The sequence below is a fragment of the Diorhabda carinulata genome, chromosome 3, assembly GCF_026250575.1.
Source record: "Diorhabda carinulata isolate Delta chromosome 3, icDioCari1.1, whole genome shotgun sequence".
Taxonomy (NCBI): Eukaryota; Metazoa; Arthropoda; class Insecta; order Coleoptera; family Chrysomelidae; genus Diorhabda; species Diorhabda carinulata.
Window position 1 is genome coordinate 11,668,595 of NC_079462.1, and position 25,205 is coordinate 11,693,799.

Below are 25,205 nucleotides of genomic sequence, written 5' to 3' on the forward strand. Positions count from 1 at the left end.
ACCCACATACACACTCTGGACAGGTTTAATTCTTTTTCAATGAAGACTTGAGGATTCTGGTCGTTCCAGTCCAGGCAGTTATGCGGATTCACCGTACCGTTCAACTTAAATGCTGCAGCTGCCGATCATCCTCATTGCATCCGAGATACCACTCGTAAGAGTGCAATCTGCGATCGAAATTATTCTCGGCTTCTCAATTCACGCCAGCGCTACTATTTTCATATTTTCGTTATTTGTTACAGTTACCGGTCGTCCAGAACGCGGCGCGTAGGCAACAGAGCCCGTCTTCAAGAATTTCTGGTAAGTCTTTCACACTATTGAACGATTTGGTGAAATTCGGTAAACATAGTTTTGCAATCCGCGTTCGTACGAAGATTAGACATAACAAAAAAAGCTTTATTTTTGAAGCGTGAACTTGTATCGGTTACTCATGTTGAAAATGGGTCTACTCGATGAGCACATGTTATCATAACACAAACACAACTGCTTAAAGTGCGAACATATTTTTCGACAGCGTTGCCAGACTTATGACCCTTACCGGACTAATGCCGATTGTTTGATTGATTTTACCTATTTATATTTAACAAAATATTTTCATTTCTAGCATAAACTATACTTGTTTCATGGTGGTTTATAAATAATATGTTGACTTTATGAGAGTGTATATTTTTCATCTAGTATTTTCTTTTTTTTGCACAATATTTCTAAATTTCGAACTTTCATTTTAATCGAATGTCAATTCAAATCTATTCTTATAAAAGTGAGAAAAACGATAATTCTATTTATGGAATACAAAACTGCAACAAAAATAAATTTACATTTTACGCGCATCTGACACTGGAATGGGATTATTTTTAAATGTTTCCATAAATTATGCATTCAAACTCAAAAATGGAACTATCACGTTTCTACCCCAAGGTAAACTTGAACACCGCGTCAACGCCAAACAATCTACGTAGGCAGTGATCAAGTTTCATTTGTTCCTTCCTACATTTCAACAAACATTATCGTCCTTCCTTAAAGTAATTGTCACAGATAAACCAAGCAACTCAAGAAAAACTGCACGTGACAAGTTTGTTCGTTAACGAAAATAAAGTTCATTATTATTTATTTGATATGAAAATTACCAAACTTTCAGAGAGATATGAGAAACTTTGTACCTTCATAATAAAAGTGTTTAGTATGACATAGAAGACAACTTATAATATGAAGTTTCGGGATATGCGCGCTATATATTTTTTAAAAATATGATAAATTTGCCTTTTATGCATGATTTTGGAGATCTATTGATAGAAAATACAAGAGAAAACCATTTCTTTTTATTGGTAATACTGACATAATTGATATAAAAGTTCATTGCTGATGTAACCATGAGACAAAAAATTCGAATAAGTGAAGTAAAATTATATTTTTCGTTCATCCATACAAATAGAATGATCGATAACAACAACAAGTTAATTATGTTCATAGAAGATTTCTTTTGTAGTTGAGATTTTCAAAAAATATCGAGTGCAATTATCCATTCTACCGAAAAGTTGAAAATGGATGCCCTTGACGGAGTTTCTCCGCTGTTAACGAATTGCTCACCACAGAATGGTTCGAGATGAAATTGCTCAGAAAATTATACTTGCATTTGAACGGCATTTATTTGGAAAATAAACCGGAGTGCTAGGCTATTAGCGTTTTCTGCAATTCGAGCTTGATTATTTCGGAGGGCATTACGACTAAAACGGATATAGGTTTGCAGTATTATCTTATCCTGTATCATTACATTGGGAATTTATTATATTTCACTTCGTTGTTCCACACAATTTTCGAGATCTTTTTACATAATGATACGAGTACATAATTATGATAAATTATGGTAAATAACATAACAAAGCAAACAAAATACTTAGTATAAGTAATTCAATTAGATTAAATATCTAGAAACTTATATATTAATATCAGAATAAGAAACGTACGTAGGTGATAATTGCATTTTTAAGCATCAGTTTGTATTAGATCGTCGTAGAATAGGTTACGAGGAACCGGTTTGATTTTTAGAGAAATAACCATGGGGATGGAGTGTGAATGCGTTATGGAATTGAAAAGTGTCCTTTATTTTGGCTTAGGTATGAGGTACGACATGTATACTTATAACAGATTTTTTAATGTAGTATGTTTATTCATAAAAATATAGGTCAACATTTTCACAACTATAATTTTCCAAAAAATGTTTATAACAAATTGTTCTCACTGGGTTTCAAAAATAAATTGTTTACCTGTCAGTAGTACTTAAATTTTGAGATATGTCAATATCAATATGTCAAATCTGACTTTGCCAATGAAGAGTTTTTTAATAGTGAACGTACTCAGAAAGTGTTTTCATACGAGTGCTATTTGAGTTGTTTAAAGATAATTGGAACATTCATCTTTGTCAAAAATGGAATTAAACCGCGAACATTTTTGTGAGTTTTTTTCTATCTCCTTAGACGTGGATTTATCCAACAGCAGTATGCTGATCAACTCGCTTCGTATTTTGATGATGAGGCACCATCTCGAGCTTTTCCGAATTCGGTCGCTACGTCGCTACAGGATGAAGTTTATGAAGGTTGCCAAAATGGGTTCGCGTTGGATAGCGCATAATTTGACAATCGCTCAAATAAAAAGCTCGTATCGATTGATGCCAATAAATGCTCAAAAATTTCCATCGTGGTGCCTCAAAAAACGTCTATAATATCGTGACAGGTGACGAATCATGGTTCTATGCATATCAACCCGAAGCTAAACTACAATCGAGTGAATGAATCTTTCAAGACTATCCAAATTCAACTGAAGATGTTTACGCATGAATCACTTCAAAAAATGCATCTTTTCAGCATAATGATGATACAAACAAAAATCAGAATTGAAAAAATTGGTAAAAAACAATAATTAAAAAAAATTCTTCCTTTACGTTTTGAAGAAATGATGTTGTTTCATGTTCGATATAATTGCTTCAAAATTGGGACTTTTTGATGTAAGAGCGATTTGAATACAGTCTTCGGCGTTTAATCGATTTCTGTTTTTCGTTTTTATGTTCATTAGAGTGGAAAACCCTTGTTCGCACAAATATGTTATTCCAAATGGCAGCAATTTTTTATACACCTCTTCATTTACAATTTTGAAAGCCTTTGCAGCTTTTGAAATCAAAAAAGACGACAGACTTGGTTAACTCTCAAATTGAATATTTGCCTCAGTATTAGATCGAAGTTCAAGAATTGCTTTTGCCAAACCTGAAGGTTCTTGTGGTATCTTAGCAATTTCACATTTAAAAGGATCTACAATCCAACTGACAGTACGTGTATCAAGATCTAGTAAATAATCTGCCATTTTTACAGCAGCTGGTTTAACCAAATCTTCACCAATAGTGTATGGTTTCTTATTTCGAGCAATCAACCAGGCTACTTCAAATCTAGCCCTTAATGCTGAACGCTGATCAAATGTACCAAACAAGTTGCTATTCAATCTTTGTCTTTTAACAGATATTTCTAAATTTGCAAAGAACTCTCGCGGTTTGGAAGACAATTGTGAATGCAAATTATCTAAATGTTTATTCAATTGACTTTTTTTGAAAGATTCTGAAGTCCGTACCTTCATACATACAACACACTGTGGTTTTATTGTACCATTGTTTTTTTTTCGTGGAAAACCGTAATTAAGGAATTCGTCTTGGTATGTTCTTTTTCTATTTGCTGCCATCTAATAGTCGAAAAATACTTGATTTAAATTTTCAAATCGGGGCTTACCTTGATCAATAAATCGATGATTAATGATAAAATGGTGGTCTTGTCGGTGGGGAGTGAGATGACGCGGCCTGCGTATGTCGCTAAATTGCTTAAGTTGAAAAAAATACTAACAGGTTTATAAAATAGCAAATTGAAAATATATACTTTTTACTCACAAAAGTTTAATTTTTACCCCCAAAAATTTCATTTTTACCCCATTTGGGGTAATTTACCCTGTTTCCTCGACCGCTGCATTAGAGCAACGTAGAACGCCAATTCTGAACGGAAGGCCAGCATTTGTTTGCCAGAAATTTTTGAAAAATAAGGGGACCCAATTACAGAGAACAAATCTTCACCACAACAATACGAGTTCTTATACATCAGTTCAAACAAAAACATCGAATTGATGAGTCATCTCTGTACATTCCTTGTTTGACACCCTATTATTTTTTCTGATCAGACACAAATTACGAGATCAATGTTTTTCTACAACTGTAGGAGCGGTTGTTGCCTTTGAATCAAATGTTTTGGAAGCACCTCAATCGGAATTATAAAAATGCTTAACATTAGATGTGTATTCACATGGTCACGTAACTTAAACTCATTATTTCGAATTCTCTTAGTTTTATAAGAAGAATGTCGAATGAATATATAATTGTAATCTGCATATGTCGATTAAAAGTATAAAAGAGATAAATAATTTATCAACATATAATATAAATAGTACACCCTGTATATATTTCAATTTTCTCTATAACTAATAAATTAAGTTACAGTAATGTGAAATTGGTATCACTTATTCAAGAAAACGTATCTTGATGGCAATCAAAAGTGCAGTTTTGAAGTTCGTGGAACTTTTCGGCGATATGGGTTTAACTGGAAATCGATATACAACTTTCTGACCAAAGAGCCTGAATAACGATGAAAAACAATAGTCAACAATAGTTTCGTTGCCCTATATATAAGATTGATTTCTGTTAGCCTGATAATCACAATTAATGAAAGTATCGATCCAAATGATTGATTCTCACAACGGTATAAATGGCTTTTGAATTCTAAGCACCCCTCTGCATCACCTTCAGCATTAGGTAATTTGACTTCTGGAACTAGTATGTTTAGCAACGGGTTTGACAAAAAAAATCTGAAATAAAGTGAATATTCGATTGATTTCTGATAAAATCATTCAATATATTCACTCTGAAGGCATCAGTTTCATCATACTGTTCATCCAACTTAGTTTCATCACAAATACCTTCCAGTTCACATTGAATTAAACCGAAGTCTTGCAACAGCGCTTCGGCAAGAGTGATTTTAACTCAACCTTGTTGATACTAGGTTTACTTTTATTTTCTTAACTTATATGTTTGTCAGAGATAAGAACGCTTATTTGCAAAATATTTGATATTAAGACAATCAATCGAAATTATTTGTACATTAAATCAAAAGCACCCTCTGTAGTAAAATTGGAAAAAGTAGAGACGACATTTTAGTTCACCTTCGTTGACAAATTAATTTGTGAATCTACTTCTAACATCAAAACATTCTACACGAGCAAATCCCCCTGTACCTTTCAACGGTATCAGTGGAAAAACTTCAGTCTTCAAAATTATTTTTATTTTTTTGGTTATTTTAAATATATTCTTCGCGCAACATATTGTGCAAGCAACAGCTTGCTAAAATAATTAAGTCAACTGTTGACGGTTTCACGATAATTGGTGTAAAAAAATCCTAAAAACATGACAATAAAGACCAAAACAATTCTCAGTAACCCTTGCTGCTCTCGAAAGTCTATAATTGAAAACTGTTTTTTTATTGTCCTGCAATATTTGTTTTTTGGGATATGGTTTCATAACATTTTTATCTAACTTAAATGCATCGTCGCCAACTATAACATAAGGCAGGATTATGTTTTTGAAATGGGGAAATAGCTCAGATTGGGGAGAAATTAAATTTGCCGCTGTACATTTGATTGTTGACTGGTTTCAGATTTTAAAAATATACCTGCATCACTTTCTTTGCCGTAAGATCCGATATCTAATATAACGAATTTATAGTTAGCATCATCAAGTGCTAAAAGAGCTATAGAAAAATAATTCTTGTAATTAGAAAATAGAGAACCGGTTTTATCTGGACACATAATTCGTACGTGTTTCCCATCAATAGCTGCAACGAGGTTGGGGAAATCCCAATAGGTCCAAAAATCTTTTGCCTTTTCTTTAAAATTTACTTCTGAAAGTGGCGGTAGATACAATGGTGTCTTACAAATATTCCTTAAGACTTCTTGGGTAAATGTGCTTATGTAGCTGTGACTTATTCGAAACACAAAAGACAACAATCTGTAAGACTCTCCTGTTGCCACAAATCTACAATAAAAATACTTTTGTTAATATTAATATAGCTATTTATGTAAAGGTTTGCACAGAAATATATATTTACTTTTTAAGTACTGTATGTGAAAAAAGATGGATAAACTGAAGAGACAACTATTATAAATAAAAAAAGTATTCAAAAAAACCAACCGGAACTCTAGAAAATGGCTCAAGGAAAAGAAACCCAGTTTTGGAACTGTTAGGATTTTTAGACGTAGTGGAACACGAAAAAAGGTACACATTTTGTTCTGTAACATAAGTAATTAGTTTTTCAGTAAATATCTTGAATTTTTGTTAACAAAAGGAGTTAAGTACATTTTAATGGAAATGTACAAATCCTAGTGGAAAAAGAATGTTTCATCACTGATTTCAACTTAATTAACTAAAACAACATTGTTTTAGATTATTGACGAATCCTATTGAAAAAAGTATAGGTCAAACTTTACATCAAAATGAATTACATAAGGAATCTCATAGGTACCAGTTAGACGACTAAGCCAATGACACATTTGTAGATGTCACTGAATCTGCAATTGATGTAATAACTCCGGCTAAACGTACCGCAGAATCTGGTAGTACTTCATCGACCTCAATAGAGGTTTCTCTAAGAGATTTACCTCAAAAAAGGAAGAAAAGCGTAACATCGCAAATTCTCACTGCAATAAATAAAAATAATTTGGAACGAGAGGCAATAATGAGTCAACTAACTGTTCCTCCTGCACCTGCTGAGGATGGAATTGATATACTTTTCAAGACCTTCGTAATGACTGTGAAAAAATTTAGCCGATTTTTGATGGCACAAACAAAAACTTTTGAAGCGATTTATGATGCTGAAATGGAGTTGCTACAAAGCTCAGAATCATCTCATTCATGCACAAACGACTATCATTGCAGAACACCTCTGCCAACTCCCTCACCTAATACTACTTCTACTGTTAATAATAGCTGGGAACAGGACCATCAAATTATGTGCTCGAATACTAATAATAGTCACCATGAAGGACAACTAAGTACAGCACGTTATTTTGGAAATTTTACTATGAATAATGAATTTTGTTACTTTTTGTATTATCATTATTATTATAAAAACAGAATAGGTTCGAGCATACCCATTTCTTTTGCTTTTTCAATTTGTAGGAAAATATGTTGATTTCATTAAAATTAAGGTATTAAAATTTATTTGTGCTCTTTTATTATTCCTCTTCAATAGTAACATTTTTTTCTTCAAAAAATAACAATTATACTTACCTTAACGTTACGCCTAATTTTTCTGCTGGTGTTATTGGTTCCTTAACACGATTATAGGGTGCTTTCAGAAAATCATGCCCTATTAGTTCCAATATGTGGTTAAACTGATGGCGGGAAAATCGGAAAAATTCTTTAAATTTTTATTCACTATCAACCAAATGTTTATTAATCAAAATAGAGTGAAATCCTCCATACTGCCTATTTTTAAACACTAGCAATATCTTTTCCCGCCTTCTTTTAGACTCTAGTGCTAATTGAAGAAGCAAATTCTCATTTTGAGCCTGATAATGTAGAAGCATTAAAATCACTCTTTGTTCAGAAATATTCATTTTATTATTATAGGTGTAGCAGAAAAATAATTATTAATACAAAAGCGACTCCTGTAAATTCAAATTTGTTGACGAATATAATTGTTGCTACTGTGATCGCAGTTGTTAGCGATCTGCGAATGTGGAGGGAAACGTACCTTTATTCTTACTTTCATCTGATTAAAATCTATTACAACAGTTAAACTTATTGTTTCAATTTTGGATTATATCATATCACACAATAAAATAGAATTATTTAAATTGCAAACATTACCTACGAAACGAAAAAATCAGACTTACATACAATTTCGTTAGGTCGACGAAAAAAAAGTTTCTACTTCACGCCGTCGTATTATCTGCTGGGTTACCGGAAAACAGTATGGGATTGTGCTTGCAAGAACACACCAGTTATATTTTTACATTTACTTATCCGTCCTCGAATGGCCGAAATTTGTTGATTGATATGTTAGAAGACAATTTCTAGAAGCTCTGTCTTAACCATCGTTTCATCAGAATTAATATTTTTAGAAGTAAATCAATATTGAATACATGCTTTCGTTGTTGCCATTGTTGAAATTTTCTCTAGTTTCCTCTTCTGATACGAAGATTTGTCTAATACGACAATACAGTTCTCTTCAAAGTTCGGTAGAGTGTTCGAAAACCAATTTGCTTGTAATAGTCCCCGTTTTTTCCGATTCAAATACCCATGAGGCATATGGCAGAAAACCATCTTCACTACCAATGTGACAATTATTTAGTCTTTTTCCTTTTCCTATGAACAAGTAAAATAAAACTTAGCACGTATAAAACCAAAAATAAACTGTGCTGTTAATTAAACTCTCTGAATTTGTAATAAATATGGAAATTATCTCGTCAACGTAATAATAAATAATAGTAAAAAAATATTTTTAGAAACAAGCTTTAAATTTTCAAAGAAATTTTGAACAAAACACAATTAAATGAAAAATTCATAAATACAGTTAAGGATGTTTATTTATGTTCTATAGTTTTGAAGACAAACTTTGATCAAATAAGAAGAGAGGATATAATGCTTCTTGAGTCGCATCTCCGATATGCCCTTTTCTTCTGAGGTACGTGTGGTGCCACTCAATTTGAGCGAATCTTCAAACTACAAAAGGGAGCTGTTAGATATTTACTCAGACTAAACAGTAGGGCTCACTGCAGGGACTTCTTTAAAACATTAAAAATGCTGACTCTTCCTTCATTATTCATTATTCGACTTTTACCTGCCTACTCCACGTTCAGTACTAGTTAAGGGCTCAATATTTTATAATGTAAAAAATTCACAATCACTTGCCAATTGAAATCAAATCTAAATCATCTTTTTCCGCATTCCGTAATAATTTGTGGGTATATTTACTGGAAATTGCCTTCTACTCTGTTTTTATAATAATATTTAATTCAGGACATGCTGCATACTTATTTAATTTTTATTATGGACTTATATACGAAATACTACTTATTACTATTACCTATAATTTTGTTACTTTTCGTGGTTTTCTTCTGTATATTGAAACTTTATTTGAATTGTATCTTTATTTAGTAATTTTTATGTATGTTTTTTAGTTTTTCAAGCTTTTGTGTATAAATTATAACAATTTTTTGACAATAAAGCATTCCTATATCTCTCTCTTTCTTTCTTCTTCTTTCTCTTCTGCTATTTGTTTTAACATTTGATTCTCATATAACAAAGAAGTGCACAAATGAAAAAAAAATGAAAAAACTGATAACCTCAGTGTAATCTATGCATATTTTCCGGATTTTGAAAAAACCTAACCTGTAGAAATTTGTTATTCGTAACGTTCTACTCTAATATAAATTTTGACATATTTCAATTCCAAAAATACAATCGAATAACAACAATAATCAATATTTTATGTTTCTAAATCGTCTTATTTTCAGGTCTGCTCTGATTTAAAATCAGTCTTTATTAAAATATGACTTGACTCTGACAATTTGCGTATTTATATTAATCAATATATAACTTTCATTATAATATGAATAAAATCAAAATAGAAATCTGTTTTAATATAAGAATAGTACATTATATTACAAGGAGTAAAAGGCATTATAGTGGGTCTTCTGCTCCGAGTGACATATACAATTTCTTTTTTCGAGGGGAGGTGTACATTTAAATTCTTCTTGAGACATTTTTGCAATACACAAACATCAAATTAAATAAAAACTAAATGACAGTTCCTGACTTGGTTACAACGGCCATTATAAGACGTTGCTATCGTTTCTCATTATTTTGTTACTAGTACAATAATGAGCGTTCATTATTTTACAAGTACTAGTAAAAGAATAGATTATTTTTACGATCTGTGTTGCCAAAAATAATATAGTCACATTATTCGTAGTTGTATTAGAATTTTCAAAATGGAGCTGTAGATTTTACTTAAATTATTCAGCTTTTTTATCGTTGAAAGCTGTATCGTTCTTATGAATGTTAACCATTTCTCAAAATTCTCTTTTTTGTGTATTTGCTTCTTTATAATTGAATTTCTGTTTTTTTGATATTCCGTGGTTCGTTAATGTGGTTTTATTTTTTTATCATATCGATGATCTTTCAGTCTATTTTCTAAATACTGAGATGTTCGCCCTATATAGACAGCGTCACAATCTTTACACATAGGCATATGATATATGATATTACTCCTATTATTTCTGGGTGTTTTAGCTATTAATTTAGTAAAATATTTGGATGATATATTTTGTCTTCTATGAATTATACTAATATCATATTAATTGGAAGAATTTGTAGCCACTCCTGTAATTGATCAAGATGAGCCTGGACATTTTTTGCTGCTGTTTGGCGGTTCTTGATCAGTAGAGAGGATGACTGTGTCGTCAACAAAAGTTCCTGTTGTTGTGTACTGTGTCTCTGGTATATCTGATGTATACAGTATGTAAAATAGTGGGCCTAGTATGCTACTCTGTGGCACCCCTGCTGCTATAGTAAAATTTTCGGACTGAGTATTGTTGTTAGCATGTCTAAAACCATGCTATTTTGCTGGATATGAAAAACAGATTTATAGGTTCCTTGGTATATATGTGTCTTGAGATTATTATATTTCTCACTTTGTGTCCTGATACCTCTTCTTAGATTTCTTTCTTGTTAAAAGAGTGATGCAAATATTTAATTACAACTCTGTAGGCTTGTTCTTCTTTTAGTTGGTAATTGTGATGTATTATATTTTCATTCTTCAAGTAATTGCATAGTTCTCTACACTTATCTGTGGTATTACAACTTATTCTGACCACACTGTTAGCCAGGCATTTGGTGGTGTACTCTTCTTGTTCTAAACAGTCGCATACCTGTTCTATCAATTGGCTGTAGTTGATATACCATATACGTAGATAGGAGGGTGTTTAGTTGTTTTTACTTCGGACTTGTCTTCGTTTGGAGCTAAATGTTCCTCTAATGTTGAGCTGAACCTGTTCTTTGTTTTTGGGGTATTTTTTTCCATTCTGTCGCTAGTTCTTGCTGTTTTCTTGCTTTGAGTGCTTCTAACTTGCTTCCATGGTATTTTACTTGTGTTCCTCTTCATTAAGTTCATCTTCACAGGTTGAGGACATTCGTACTAATTTCTGACTGTTGAATTCGTACTGTATACTATTATAGGTTGCAGATGGTTGTGGTTTAAAGGGTGCTTGTTGCATGGGTAACAAGGGATTAAGGACTATTTGTTGAGGTATTTGCCCATTGTAACAATTTTGGTTCGTTGGTATAATTTGTTATGAATTTTGTGGTAAAATAAAAATAAAATTGTTTTGATACGCCACTGGAGTAGTAGTAAGATAAAAAGTTTGTACCTACGTGTTTAGCTGGTAGTCTTTATTTAAACTTATTACCAAAAGACTTGTTTACACTTTCAATTTTCGTTATCACTCCATCACTCTATTGATTTATGAGTTGAATTTTATAAATTAGGTAATGTTAATTGGTTGGCGATTGCGTTGAAAATAGAATTTGTTTTGTTTTAATTCTAAAATATATGCATAGATTACATTGCGTGTATCTAAATCAGTATGTATATATAATATAATTTCTTTATATTTCATTATATCTGAAAACTTGATAAATAAATTAAAGAAAACATACTTTGGTCTTTGATTGCCATACTTTCAGAACAATAACGGTATTTCTTCCATTCAAGTTTCAATCAACAAACTCCACATTTACATCACTTCTTATTCTTAATTAATCAATTCTTCTATGATGAATAGGTGAGTATTAGAAAGCTCGTAATATATATTGAAAAAAGTAAACAATGTTTCTGTGGTTTCGATTGTTCTGAAAAGAGCTTAGACCTCTATATTCCGAGTATTGCCCGCTAATGTTCCCTCGAAAGAAATATTGGAACTATTCTCACCAAATATATTTATTTCCAAACTTCTAAAGTTATAATTATTTTGAAGAAATACCTTTCTTGTCTAAATATATTTTTTAGAGAAACGTGAGGATCAAAGTGAAAACAGCCTTAATCCAAATACCCTTCCAATTTACCCCCTTTTCCAAAAAGTTACCTCTTTGTGTTAGGCCGAAACTTTTCTCCTCAGAAACTCTAGGAATTTTCTGGACACACGAGAATTTCCTATAACGCAATAAACAAAGTTTTTCGATGAAAAGTTGTGAGCCATATATTGATATCCAATCAAAACCTCACGGATTTTTTATGACATAGTTTCGGTCGTCAGCTTTACCGTTCAATCTAACTTTTATTTGAAACTCCCAAACTAAATATAAATATTTATTTGCTAAATCCGTTCGAAGTTTTTTCCAATTTTCGAATATTTATTAGAAATCACATTTTGGTAGCAAACCGCAAAGTAGAGATTATAGTGAAGTAGGAAGCTCACCACAAACATAATTCACATTTCAAAATAAGTACGCATAAACTGAATATTTGAAGGCTGAAATTCGATAAAGCTGCAGTTCTTTCCATGTTCTTTCGTGAATTAGCTTTTAATGTCAGTATTTGCTAGAGATACAAGAAACACCTCCTGACTATTTCAATCAGCCTACCTATTTCAATTATAAGGACCACGTTTCTTTTTCAAATTGAGTAATTAACATATTTTAAATTAACAATTAATGTAGGACTTGAACAAGAAAACATTATTTGTTCAATGTTTTTGTACATTTGTAATCAAAACATAACTATAGTAAACTATACTAAAAACATATCTACTTTTGTGATCTTAACAAATATGAACAATCAACTTAAGTTTCTTTAAAATTGCTAAAAGATATTGAGAAAAAATGGAATGATGCAAGCTTATGAGAACTTTGCAGCAAAAAATCAAATAAGTGAAACAACTGGAAGAAGCAGAACGCTTTCAGAATATGAAAGTGGAAATATTGGAGACCATACCGTAAAATAAGAAATAGAGGAAATTACTTTCTATAGCAAAAACTAATAATTTGCCTATCTATAGGTATAGCTGATACGATTAAAATAGGTGACCGATTAAAAAAATATCAAGATTTGATTCCTGAAAAAGGTCCATCATTACAACGGAATATCATCACTTTCTTCGTCATAAATTGAGAGTATGATTGAAAAGTTCCTATTAATTATTTCACAGGTTTCGAATGAAGTTCGTGAAAATAATTGGGCTCAGTTCATCACAGAGGAACTTCAGAATTTTTATTGTGATGGAATTACAGTTCTACCAGAGAAACTATTGTTCATAATGACAAATGTATAATTGATTATTATTCATGGTCGAGATTATTAATCGCAACCTTAAATCACAGTTCGTTACAAAACTTTTACATAATCATAAAAAATGAAGATATTATTTTCAGTATTAATCAATTCTCCTTAGAAGCAGTTTTGTTTTATTATTTCACTGTTATTAATAATTATATTTGAAATTAGAGAGGAAAAAAAAATTTTTAGACTTCTGTGGTGAAAGAAAATGCGGTGATGCTAAGTGTAATATTTTGACGTGCTTGAAGTAGGATAAAATTGTCAATTGCGAAGTATATGAAAAATGAGGGAGTGGTATCAAGTTTCCGATTTCACCGACCAAAATGGAATTATTTAAAGATTCTTATTATTTAACGATTCTAGAATATTCTTTTTAGATTCTAAAAAAGATACTGAATTTCCGAATTTATGGATCAATTATATGCGGAAAAAGGAATTAAACAACAGACTTTCGAGAAAATTCTAGATTATTCTATTTGGAAACCATGAGAAGTACTGGGACTAGTCTTCTAAAAATTTGCTTGCATGGGTTTTCCGAAATGCTCATATCAGCTAAAATAATTTGTTTTCTGAAACTTCCGGTTATACCGGAAGTAGACTCAAACTTAAACTCAAACGTTATTTTGAACGGAATGCTATGGTTTTGATTAAATTTTTGAAATCAACGTAAAATTCCAATATAACTTTATATAAGGCTTAGTATGCCTCAATAAACGTCATTTTGATTATTCAATTTTGAAACCAATGAGTTTAATCTCTTATATGGTATTTGACCATAATTTCAGTCCCAGACGATGAATACATAAGTATTCGAAAACTCGGAATATATGTTAGAATTAGTTTAAAATGTTTTTCTGTTGTAAAATTAGTTTTCTTAATAATTTTCAAAAGATAGATAAAAAATGACTCTCTGTCTTGCTCTTGACGTTCCACCAACACGAGACGTTGGAATCTTCCGTACAATCAGTTCATGTCCTTCTCCAGGTCTTCCGTTATCCATAAAATGCCCTAATCTGGCTCACTTTTTTTAACTGGCATGAACTTTGGAAAGAAATCACTGAAATCTCAATCGAATTTTTTGAATTTCTATTGTCGTCAACTGTAAATTGCGTAAGAATTATTAAAATTTTCGTTGTACTATTCCCAGTTCTTTCAACTCTCTATTCTTCATTATTGTCTACTGCTCAAAACATACAATAGTTTGATTTCCAGTAATGAATATTATTCTTCCAAATGTGTTTTTTGCAACAAGTTGTACAATACAGTGGATTTATCTGCAGATTGGAAACAACGATTTTTTTGAACAGCATTGTGGCCGCAAAAAATTATAATGACTCATAAGGTTCAAACTATTTATTGCGTCTCGATGAACAACAATGAAAACTGGTTTTTTGTTGGATTAGGCTTCAAGCACCGTTACATCAAAGGCAGATTTCCTATCTTCTACGAGTGTGACCCATAATTTAAGTTCTTGGCCTGGATATTCTAAATTCTAAATACATCAAATAATAATGCGATCCTACCCATAGAAAATGTTATATTTGGTTCCTCTGTGTATCTTTGCAACCTTTGCTTTAAATATTGAAATATTTTGTAGAAATTACGAATATTAATACTCTTATTGTCCATTGAAGTTTACTTTTTCATCAAATATTTAGCCCTCAGAGAACTAGAGGAAAATTTTTCGACTAGATCATTGAAGTTTACCAACAGCACAGTTTCAATAATAATTTCTACAATATTTTCTGATACTAACCTAAATAATTGGTTATATTAATAAATTTTGACTATGACATATTGAACATCACAATACTTGTCTCTTCAGTAACCAGAACATAGACAATACCTGACAATATTTTAGCTAAAAATGAAGAATATATGAATCTAATTGAGTTTAGAAAATGAATATTCATCATTTAAAGCGAACTGTCGCCCTGAAGTCATTATCATCCTCCTAGTGATACACGCTCAATATGCAGTCGTGAAATTTACTTTTTCACTTCCTACGTAATGGTTTACTTACAACTTATTTCCGTGATATACTGTTAAGAAATGGTAATTATTTTTTTCTTTACAGAGTTTTTAGAAAAGTTTAAGAATCAATCAACATTATATGAATAGATTTAAGAAAAAATAATTTAAAGAAGCTAAATTGAATCCGTTTCTACTGTAGTGATTTTCCATCGAGGATCAGCTTGATTGTTTCAATAATTCACATAAAATGGAATATTTCCATTACCATTCAAATCTGTATCTCATTCTAAGGCGTGATTTCGAAGAATAAATCTCTCACAGGTAAATCCATGCTGTGATATTGAATTTGATTATTTTAGAAAATAACTTAACTCAACAATCAACTTCACCCCGTTTATAGGGGCTGCTATGAAAGACGAGATAAATCTGAAAAATTACTTCGCATTTGATCACTGTCACTGAATATTGCAGAACGTAAAAGATACATTTCAGACGAGTGATTATAGGCCAGTATAGTATTGATATATTGAATTGGCAAATTCACTTCTTATTATTGTTACTATTACAAGGTAGCAATCATAGCTCACGATAAAATTAGCCAATTAATATATTAAGTTATTAGCTTTGGAATAGTTCAAAAATAAGTGGAGCAATTGCTTCTTTTAATAATTCACTATATAATTATAAGGAAATGCACCTAAATAATAAAAAAAATCATAATTTTCGATACTTGCCCCGCATTTTTGAATAAATAAACTATCAATAACTCTATTTATTAGTTTTCTCTTTAAACGCTTATATTAGCTTAGAATGTTTTTTTTATATCAAAATATCGAATTCATTTGAAATTTGGTATTATTTATATAAGTATATGTTATGAATTTGTTTAGTGATCTTGTTCAGATCACCAGGATTTCATATTCGAAGAAAGCGCGATATTTTTTGGACCTTAATAACCACTTAGGGGTCATCCATAAATTACGTCACATGTTAATAGGGGGGGAGGGTATCATCGGAATGTGACATAGTGTGACAAGGAGCAGGGGGGGGTCAAAAACTTTGTGACATCACATGTTAAAATTCAAAATTCATCACGCAAAATTTAATTAGTCGTTTGTTGCTTCCTAACTAGTCGTTTGTTTTTCTGTTGTCTAAAATATTTGACTTCTTTATGTTAATTTTATCAAATATTATATAATAAAAGTAAGAAAAAAATAAAAATAACTGTTTTCTTTTGATTATTTTTGAATAAATATATAAATTTGAAAAATGTGTGACGTCACATCAGGGGGGAGGGGTTTTTGAAATTGTGACAACCTGTGACAAGGAGGGGGGGAGGGGTTAAAAAGTCCAGAAATTTGTATGACGTAATTTATGGATGGCCCCTTATCTTGACAAAAGAAGAAAGCAAGCACGCAATTTACCCACTTTTTATAATAAATAGTGGATTGTAAAAACATATTTCATTAGCAAACCGAAATAAAATAAGGGTAAATGTGTGTTTTTTTCCAATTGTCAAAATCGACATCGACGATTGACACTAGATCATACAAGCACATGAGTATATATTTTTAAACTGCTCACACGGTTTTGTGAAAATCGCAATTACAAACTACGTATTAAAATCTCAAATTAAATAGCAGACAGCAGCACAGTATATAAAGTGAGGTGAAACTAATATGTCTGCTAAGTCCCTATAGAAAAAGTTTAATGAGATTCTCAGAATAGAACAAAATCCATTTGAAGTTACAGTTTCGGAAAAGGCAAGAAATGATTAGTTAACCAAAAGTTAGAAGCAATTTTCGAAAAAATAAAGCAGACATGGTCACTCCTAATGTGAAAATAAGTTTGTTGCAAATTTTGGTTAAACTACACTAGATATTTAGCCAGAAAATTTAAACAACTTTGTGCTATGACAATGAAGTAGGTTTTTAATTAGATGACTACTCATATTTTGTAAAAAATTTTGCCTATTACTGTCCAATTACGGGATATATTGAGTACCATCCAACATTTTCAATAATAGTACAAGACGCACTACTGCATCCGAATGGTTGAAATCGAATAATTAATTTGTAAGTTAGTGCCAACTAGATGAAGTATAGAATGCCGAGCACCTCTTTTTAATACTTTGAAAGAAAACTGTGGATTATTCCCTAAATATGAATTAAACGAACACGGAATGAAAACAAAAAATACCTGAAATCCCATGATAAACCACTCAATATCGGAATCTTCGAGATCATATTTGAATTCCACTTAGAGAGTTATAGAAATATAATTGAAAAAAAAAGTGAAACGCACATTATCCATCCATCTTCAGCATTACCCACAATATCAGCACGATATATTCTAAAAAGACGAGTCTTTCAATTATATTGGATTTACTTCCAAATACGTCATATTGGGCTGATTTCTGATCGTTCTCTCAAACCATAAGAACTTGAATTCTTTCATTGTGTAGATCCACAAAAACTCCACATACTACCCACCGTGATAAATTCAGAGCTTCTTACTTGGAAAACTTCAAACTACACTATTCACCAACAAAACTTGTTACATGCATTAGGAGTAAATAACATCAGAGAGAGGAGGGATTACAATGGTATCTTGCCTTTACTCATGAGCAATTCAAGAAATAGTGAGAGAGCAAGTAATTAACTAACTATATGGTACGATAACTTCAGTGGCAGAAACCGGAACATGAATATAGTGATGAGGTAGATTTGGCTTCTGAAAACATTTCCTAAGTCGTCAAACAATACAACAACAAAGAAAGATAAAAAGAACAAGTTTTCACATGCAAATACTTCATAGGTAACTTAAGGAGATTATTCTATTTCCTGTACAAAAAATGAATGTAAAGCACTTCTACGATTTTTAAAGAAACTGAGCACCAATAGAATATCCATTCTGATATTATCAATTGCGGAGCTCCAATGTGAAAAGAAAGATAGTAGCAATCAAATGTAGGTATTGGAATGGAAAAAAATAGCTGAAATATCATGTAAGAATATCCAGAACTTTGAGATGATATTAAAATTTCACTTAGAAGAGTAAAAGAAATATCAATGAAATATCACAGTATCAACACGATATATTCTCAAAACCCGAGAAACTGAACACCAATGAAGAATCCTTTTTGATATAAACAACTGTGATTGAGTACCATTATTGTGTATATCTTTAAGAAATAAAAAACAACAGCAACATTGAGGTGATACAGAAGTATCAGGATAAAGTTCTAACCTGTTTGTTTTCAGGTATGTTCAAATAACTAATGATAATAGTCGTGAAAATTGATGTATGCAGTGAGACTATGTCAAAATTATCAGTAATCATAAACGACTGCTTAATTAGGTGAAAGTTTGGACTACCATACTTCTTGAAAAGAAATGTGTAGTAAAAAGCTCAAAATAGTTACAATTGGCAAAATATGTGACAAGCAAAGTACTGTCAATTGATTCCAATGTTGTGAACTTTTTGAAATCGAGACAGTGGTTAGATCAAGGAACAAACATGATGTTTTAGTTGGGAAGAAAATCCTCGTTGATCCAAGTAGTAGTACTGAGGATTATGTTCACTGTAAAAACGAAAAATTGAACATAGATATCATTTGTTTTGGTTTTGTTTGAAAACAATGACCTGAGAGTAGTAATTTGAGTTTTGTAGAGAGAGATACATAGATTTCAGCCATATCAGAAAAAAACACACTGTTTACACTACCACTACACACACTCACAAATTAGACTGACGCGCATCAGACAGTGTAATTGTTAGTGTTGGTCTAGTATAAACAGTGTGTTCAATATAAATATCGCCAACAATTCCAGAAATTCCTTTTCAAATGTAGTGAGCGCTTAATAAGATTTTATAAGCTGTTAGATATGAATTTGTGAGGAATTTTGTTTTGTAATTGTCAGAAAATAGTTTTAAATTTCTCACTTTCCAATAAACACATGTTTATCATAATATCCTATCAGCTATAAACCATTAGTGATTATTCAACATGCGTACGAAATTATATTTACCATGTACAAAATACTCTGTATTTAATAAGAATTGCAAGACGCATTCAAAATAAACTCATAAACTTGAGCACTGTTAAAGAACACAATTTATCACTTGAAATTGAATAATCAAATGCAGAATTTCCAATAATTTTATTAGTAGGGACGACTATGACGTTATAATTACCTATCGACCTTTTTCAATGAATATTTATGAGGTTTTCGAAAATATGAATATTTGTTTTATTCTGTTTCTTTGGTTGCATACAATTGTTTCTCCTCACTGCTTTTCTATCAATTTTGTTTTTAAAAGTACAGAGGGCTTCGTTTATGCATATTTCATGATAAGTTAGGGTTGAAAAAGTTTAGTTCAGTTTAGTTTGTATTGCACTTTAGATAATCATTCTCGTGTATGTGGGTGTTCGATTTTTAAAATTTGCCGTGTACAGTAAGGTTCTAGACCAGGGTTTCCCAAAATGAGGGGCTCACCCCCTTGGGGGGGCGTGGAGAAAGTCCGGGGGAGGGGCGTGACACCCATATAAATGAATAAAAAAGTTACAAAAATAATTTCCCCAAATCTTTGAAATAAAGTCTTTTTAAGTTTTCATAATTGTTTTTGTAAAGTTTTAATAAAGTTGTAAACTTTACCAAAGAATGCTACAGTTTTTAAAACTAAAATACATACAAGAGTTCAAGGTTCTCAAAACCGTCTCCCTCCATAGCAGTTACTGTCAGACGCAACGGCCGTGTGTACCGATACCTCCGTATGGCCTTGGTGTAAGTGCGAGTGCACAGAGCATTTTTTGACAAAAGTACAGACGTAGCTCTATGTTCTAATTTGATTATATTTCATTATATTGAAAATCAAAGAAAGAAGGATGAACTGGTGATCACTACTAGAGCTGTAGAAGTGATGAAGGCAGTATCAGACTTTTTTGAGAAACACGAACTTTCTTGTCAAAAAATTATTTGTGTATGCACAGATAGTGCTCGTTTAGTGCTCGGTTCTCGCTCAGGCTTTGTGCAGTTGGTCAAAGAGAAGAATGCTGACGTGGTTGAGATTCATTGTTTTATTCACTGTCAAGCCTTGACAGCAAAAACGCTTTCTAAACGAACTCAATGCTTTTTTGAAGCTATATATTACAGTAGTCAACTACTTACAGAAAAGTGCAATGAATACTCGACTGTTTAAAAGTCTTTGTGAAGATTTATGAAGTGACCACAAAACGCTGCTATTTCATATAGAAGTACGATGGCTATGAAAAGGAGATTTGTTGGGAAGACTATTTGAGCTCCGTGTTGAGGTGATTACGTTTTTGGCACTGCAGAAACAAAACGAGCTTAGTGCAGAGTTCAAAAAATCCAGTAACCAAGTGATTTTAACCTATTCATCAGCCTTTTTTGACACGTTAAACAACCTAAACTTGAGACTACAAGGTGCATATTCAAATATAGTAACATATCGGGATGCCATCAAGATTTACGTTGAGAAACTACAACTTTGGATACGTAAAGTGTCAATGAACTCCAACAACTACTCAAGTTTCAGCAAAGTAGTGTCAGTCTCAGAAGAAGCATGTTTTGAGGACGTTTTTGAAGGACCGCTTTTGAAAAACTTGATAATTGATCATTTGAAGAACTTCAAGAAGTGAGAGGAGTTTTACAAACTATCAACCGACCCTTTCAATATGGACATACAGTTGCTGCCAGGAGAGTTGCAAGAGGAGGGAATAGAAATAAAAAATGACTCTGCTGTAAGATAAGATTTTGAAAAAATGGACAAGCCCTCATTTTGATTAAAGTACTTAAAAGTTTACCCCACTGTTTCAGAGAAAGCTCTTCGGATGTAATTACCTTTTTTAACAACATACATGTGCGTTTTCAGCTCTTGTGGCGATCAAAACCAAGTACCGAAACAAACTTTATGTGGAAAGTGACCTACGCTGTGCATTGTCTGAAACTCAACCCAGGATCTGTAAACTTATCTAGAATATGCAAGCGCACCCATCTCACTAAATTACATAGTAGGTAACATATTGCTTTACCATTCTTAAATTGAAAATGTATCTGTGTTACAATGTTACATTTTATATCAGTAATTATATTCGTTTTCTATGTGAAACTTGTTTTAATTTTCATCATACGTACAATTATTGAATCCTTCTATTCTGCGTTACCGCATTCAACAGTGAACAAAAAAAATGTAACTACTCACCGTATCAAGTAGATATATACTGGAGAGTTGGTATGTACGACACCGTGGAAATAGGGTATTGCTAAATGGGAAGCCGATTTTTGTAAGGGGGCGTGGGGGTGGCCAAATAACAGAGGGGGCGTGGTACAAAAAAGTTTAGGAACCCCTGTTAAATTCGGTATTTTCAGGATGATATCTAAAAATATTAATCCTGACTTCAGCTCTTTAGTTTATTTACTAACCCAATATATTCAAATTTAAATTTGATTGTCGGCATAAATAACTTAGGAATATACTGTTTACACCACCACTATACCAACACTCACGATTACACTGTCCGACGGGCGTTTTGATAACGAAGTTATTATCTTCAGAGACTGAAGGTAAACTAAGATCTAAAAACTTGACTTATCTGTTTTATACTAAATTTTACCACCAATAAACCTTCTCCCGCAAAGTTGAATTCCAGCGGGAAAACCTCCTTGTCGGTTTATGGGTGGGAAAATTTAGTATAAAACAGGTGAGTCAAGTCATTAGATTTTAGTTTACCTTCAATCTCTGAAGTCGATAACGAAACGCGCATCAGACAGTGTAATCGTGGGAGTGGTGTAATGGTAATGTAAACAATGTATTCGATATGAATATCGCCAACGGTTCCAAAAATTCCAACTTAGTTAATTAATAGCTTCTAGTTAATAATCATTATTTGATTTGGCGAATTTGGAGTCTTGTTAATAGATGAAAGCAATCTCAAACAATAAAGTAATCATGGTGATTGTCACATATAATTATTGACAGATGGTTCATAGAGCATATGGCACATGCAGGTGGTTGATGATGTGTCTTATGACAAATAGCACTGTATACTAACGACGTCACTTTCTTTTTTGGTTAAGAGCTGTTCTTTAATTTATAAGATTCTGCATGTGTTTTATATGCACTTTTCATGTTGCTGCACATTTTGTTTTACTGAACGCTCTGATGCATCAATTATATAAACAAAGTATTCTTCAGAGACTCCAATGATTTAATAATTTGCTTACCATCTGATATCACCCAATCTAAGAACGGTAGCAAAAATTTCCTTCCGTAAACGAACTTTCGTATATGTATGCGGCCATATCTTCAATGATTTTAAATTTTTCGATATTTTCGGTATGAGGCATCGAGTTTGACATGATTAAGTGAAGGTTGGGAGTAGGTTTTTTCTACTTTTGCCTTGAGATCCTACGTCCGTTATTTTTGTAGACATGATAGAATATCCATCAAAACCCAACCCTATATACTTATCCAAGACAAGTTGTCATTCTTGATAGTATCTGCTAATCACTTAGCTTCGTAAAATGTCTTTTGTTTATCATTTCTTGTGCCAAATATATAACATATCAAATTCGTCGCTCTATGTTTGTCACATTTGTAAGGCTGGTTTAACAGCTGGAGATTCAGACTTGACTGACATTAATATTAAAAATAAAGAGGATCTGAATAAGCTGCATTATAAACAAAAATTGATAAACAAAACACTCTGTTCCATTTCAAATATCACCAAAGATCAAACTTCTACGTAGATAATTGTCTCCTTGCTTCAATAGACATAAAAGAGTAGAACAAAAATGATGTACATGTCAATGTTTTTGCTAGATGATTGTTGCCTGTCAGCTTTTTTTAGACGGATTTCGCCGTGTCCAATTCTCTTATATGGATACTGTTTCAATGTAGTAGCAAAATGGTAAAGGGCTCCAAATACTGCTTCGATCAATTCATTGTTGTTTGTGTGCCAACAATCATTTGATAATAAGGAGAAGAATAAAGAAGAATTTATTGTTTCAGCCGCATATTTTTAAAATTACAGTTGGTGAACATGAACGGTATCTTATATGCTAGGGCTACTCACAACCTCCGCATACCAATAGACAATGGTTTATTTTTCTAGATAATAATCACTACCATTAATATTTTCCAATGCAAATATTTTTTCTCATAGGCTCTTCACGTTATAGAATGATAACAAACAAACATTTGGAGGATATGAGCTCAAACTTCGGCAGAAGTCCTTCGAAAGATGGTATTATTGGGCATAATATGGAAATTTAGCTTTGGTGACATCTATTTGTAAGAGAAGTGAATTTATTAGCAGATGGTGTCATACTATGAATGTTAAATATATTTTGAATCATGTCCAATCATATTGAATAACACTCGATCATGATCTTCATACACTAGTTAAAAATTAATATCCACGCTTTCTATAACGTATCTATAATCATCAATATATTATTTAATATAATAATCTATTACTGAGGTCATTATTATTACAAACCATAACATTAAGCTTACTAGAAACTCATCCTTTCAAAAAAATAAAATTTGGAAATTTATTAGGCTTCATAACAGGTACACGCAATCTTTCATCACCTATAAACTAACTTGAACAACATAATTCCAAATAGAATAATATTAGGATGTTATTCTTTTTCTCCAAAAAACTGTCCACCTTGAATGAATAGCACTGGCCTATTACACATTCGTAACAAGAGACTGTGACACCAAGTTTTCCGAGAAATAAGGGATTTATCAGTTCGCCTACATCAGGAATAAGATTAGTCATTTAAAGAATATCTCCCCTTCGAGCGGCCTAGATTAAGCGTGACAGTGAAGATTTAGAAATTCTTATGTAAACAGGAATGCTGGAGAAATATTCGTCAATTGGGAAATGAAGGACAACTATTGAATTTGGGTGGAATGACAATGATAAATTATTTTTAACATGCACTCCTTGCTTATACTGAGGACTGGAATTATCCATATTTATTTACTTATTGATACTTTTATGGTGGTCCTTGAAGTTTTCCATACAATATACCATGCATGTTTCGAGTCATTTTTCATTGTATAGAGAGAGAGAGAAATGCTTTATTGTCAAAAAATTGTTACAATTTGTAGACAAAAACTTATAAAAACTAAAAACCAAATATAAAAAAATTGAATAAAGATACAAATAAAATGAAATTTCAATATACAAAAGAAAACAACAATGAGTAACAGAATTATAAAAAATAGTAATTTGTAATAATTAGTATATGAGTTCATAGTAAAAATTAAACCAGCAGGTGGATCAGTTTAGTTCGTTGGAAACTGATCAAAACAGGAGGAACTTTATTTTTTAGATAAGGCGGTAATTTGTAACTCCCATTTCAAAGAATTGTCCACAACAAGCCCTGAGATCTTTACAGATTCAACGACGTCACTGGAGGTGTTATTCAATAAAAAAGGCAATAATGTATTGTTATATCACAAATAGGGCCTACTACTGAGCCTTGGAGCGCTCGACATTCTCTTGGCTTGTAAGAAGAAATCGTTGTATTAACTTACCAGCTGACTTCTGTTAGTGAGGTATGACTTAAATAATGAGAGAGGTGTTCTCTTGAAACCCTAGTACTGCAATTTGTTAATTAAAATATTATAATTAACAATCGAGCGCCTTAGAAATATCATGATGATGAGTAGTAAATATTTTATATTTGAAAAGAAATGATAAAAGCCTCTTTTTGTCCTATCTTTCCATGGTGTATAATTATAGCCGTCTTAAGGCAATTGGAAAATGGGGCCACT

General features: G+C 31.9%; 2 protein-coding genes across 2 annotated transcripts in view; one reads left to right on the top strand and one right to left on the bottom strand.

The window, feature by feature from the left end:
* Positions 1-242: 242 nt before the first annotated feature.
* LOC130891180 (alpha-2C adrenergic receptor) overlaps positions 243-25,205 on the top strand; it is a 962,342-nt gene continuing 937,379 nt past the window's right edge. Inside the window, exon 1 of the mRNA XM_057795779.1 lies at positions 243-300. The gene's annotated coding sequence lies outside the window, so the exon portion shown is untranslated. The remainder of the gene's footprint in view (positions 301-25,205) is intronic.
* Positions 3,193-3,723, bottom strand: LOC130891514 (SCAN domain-containing protein 3-like). Its single transcript, XM_057796323.1, has one exon. It carries the CDS (start codon positions 3,721-3,723, stop codon positions 3,193-3,195), a length of 531 nt encoding a protein of 176 aa, XP_057652306.1.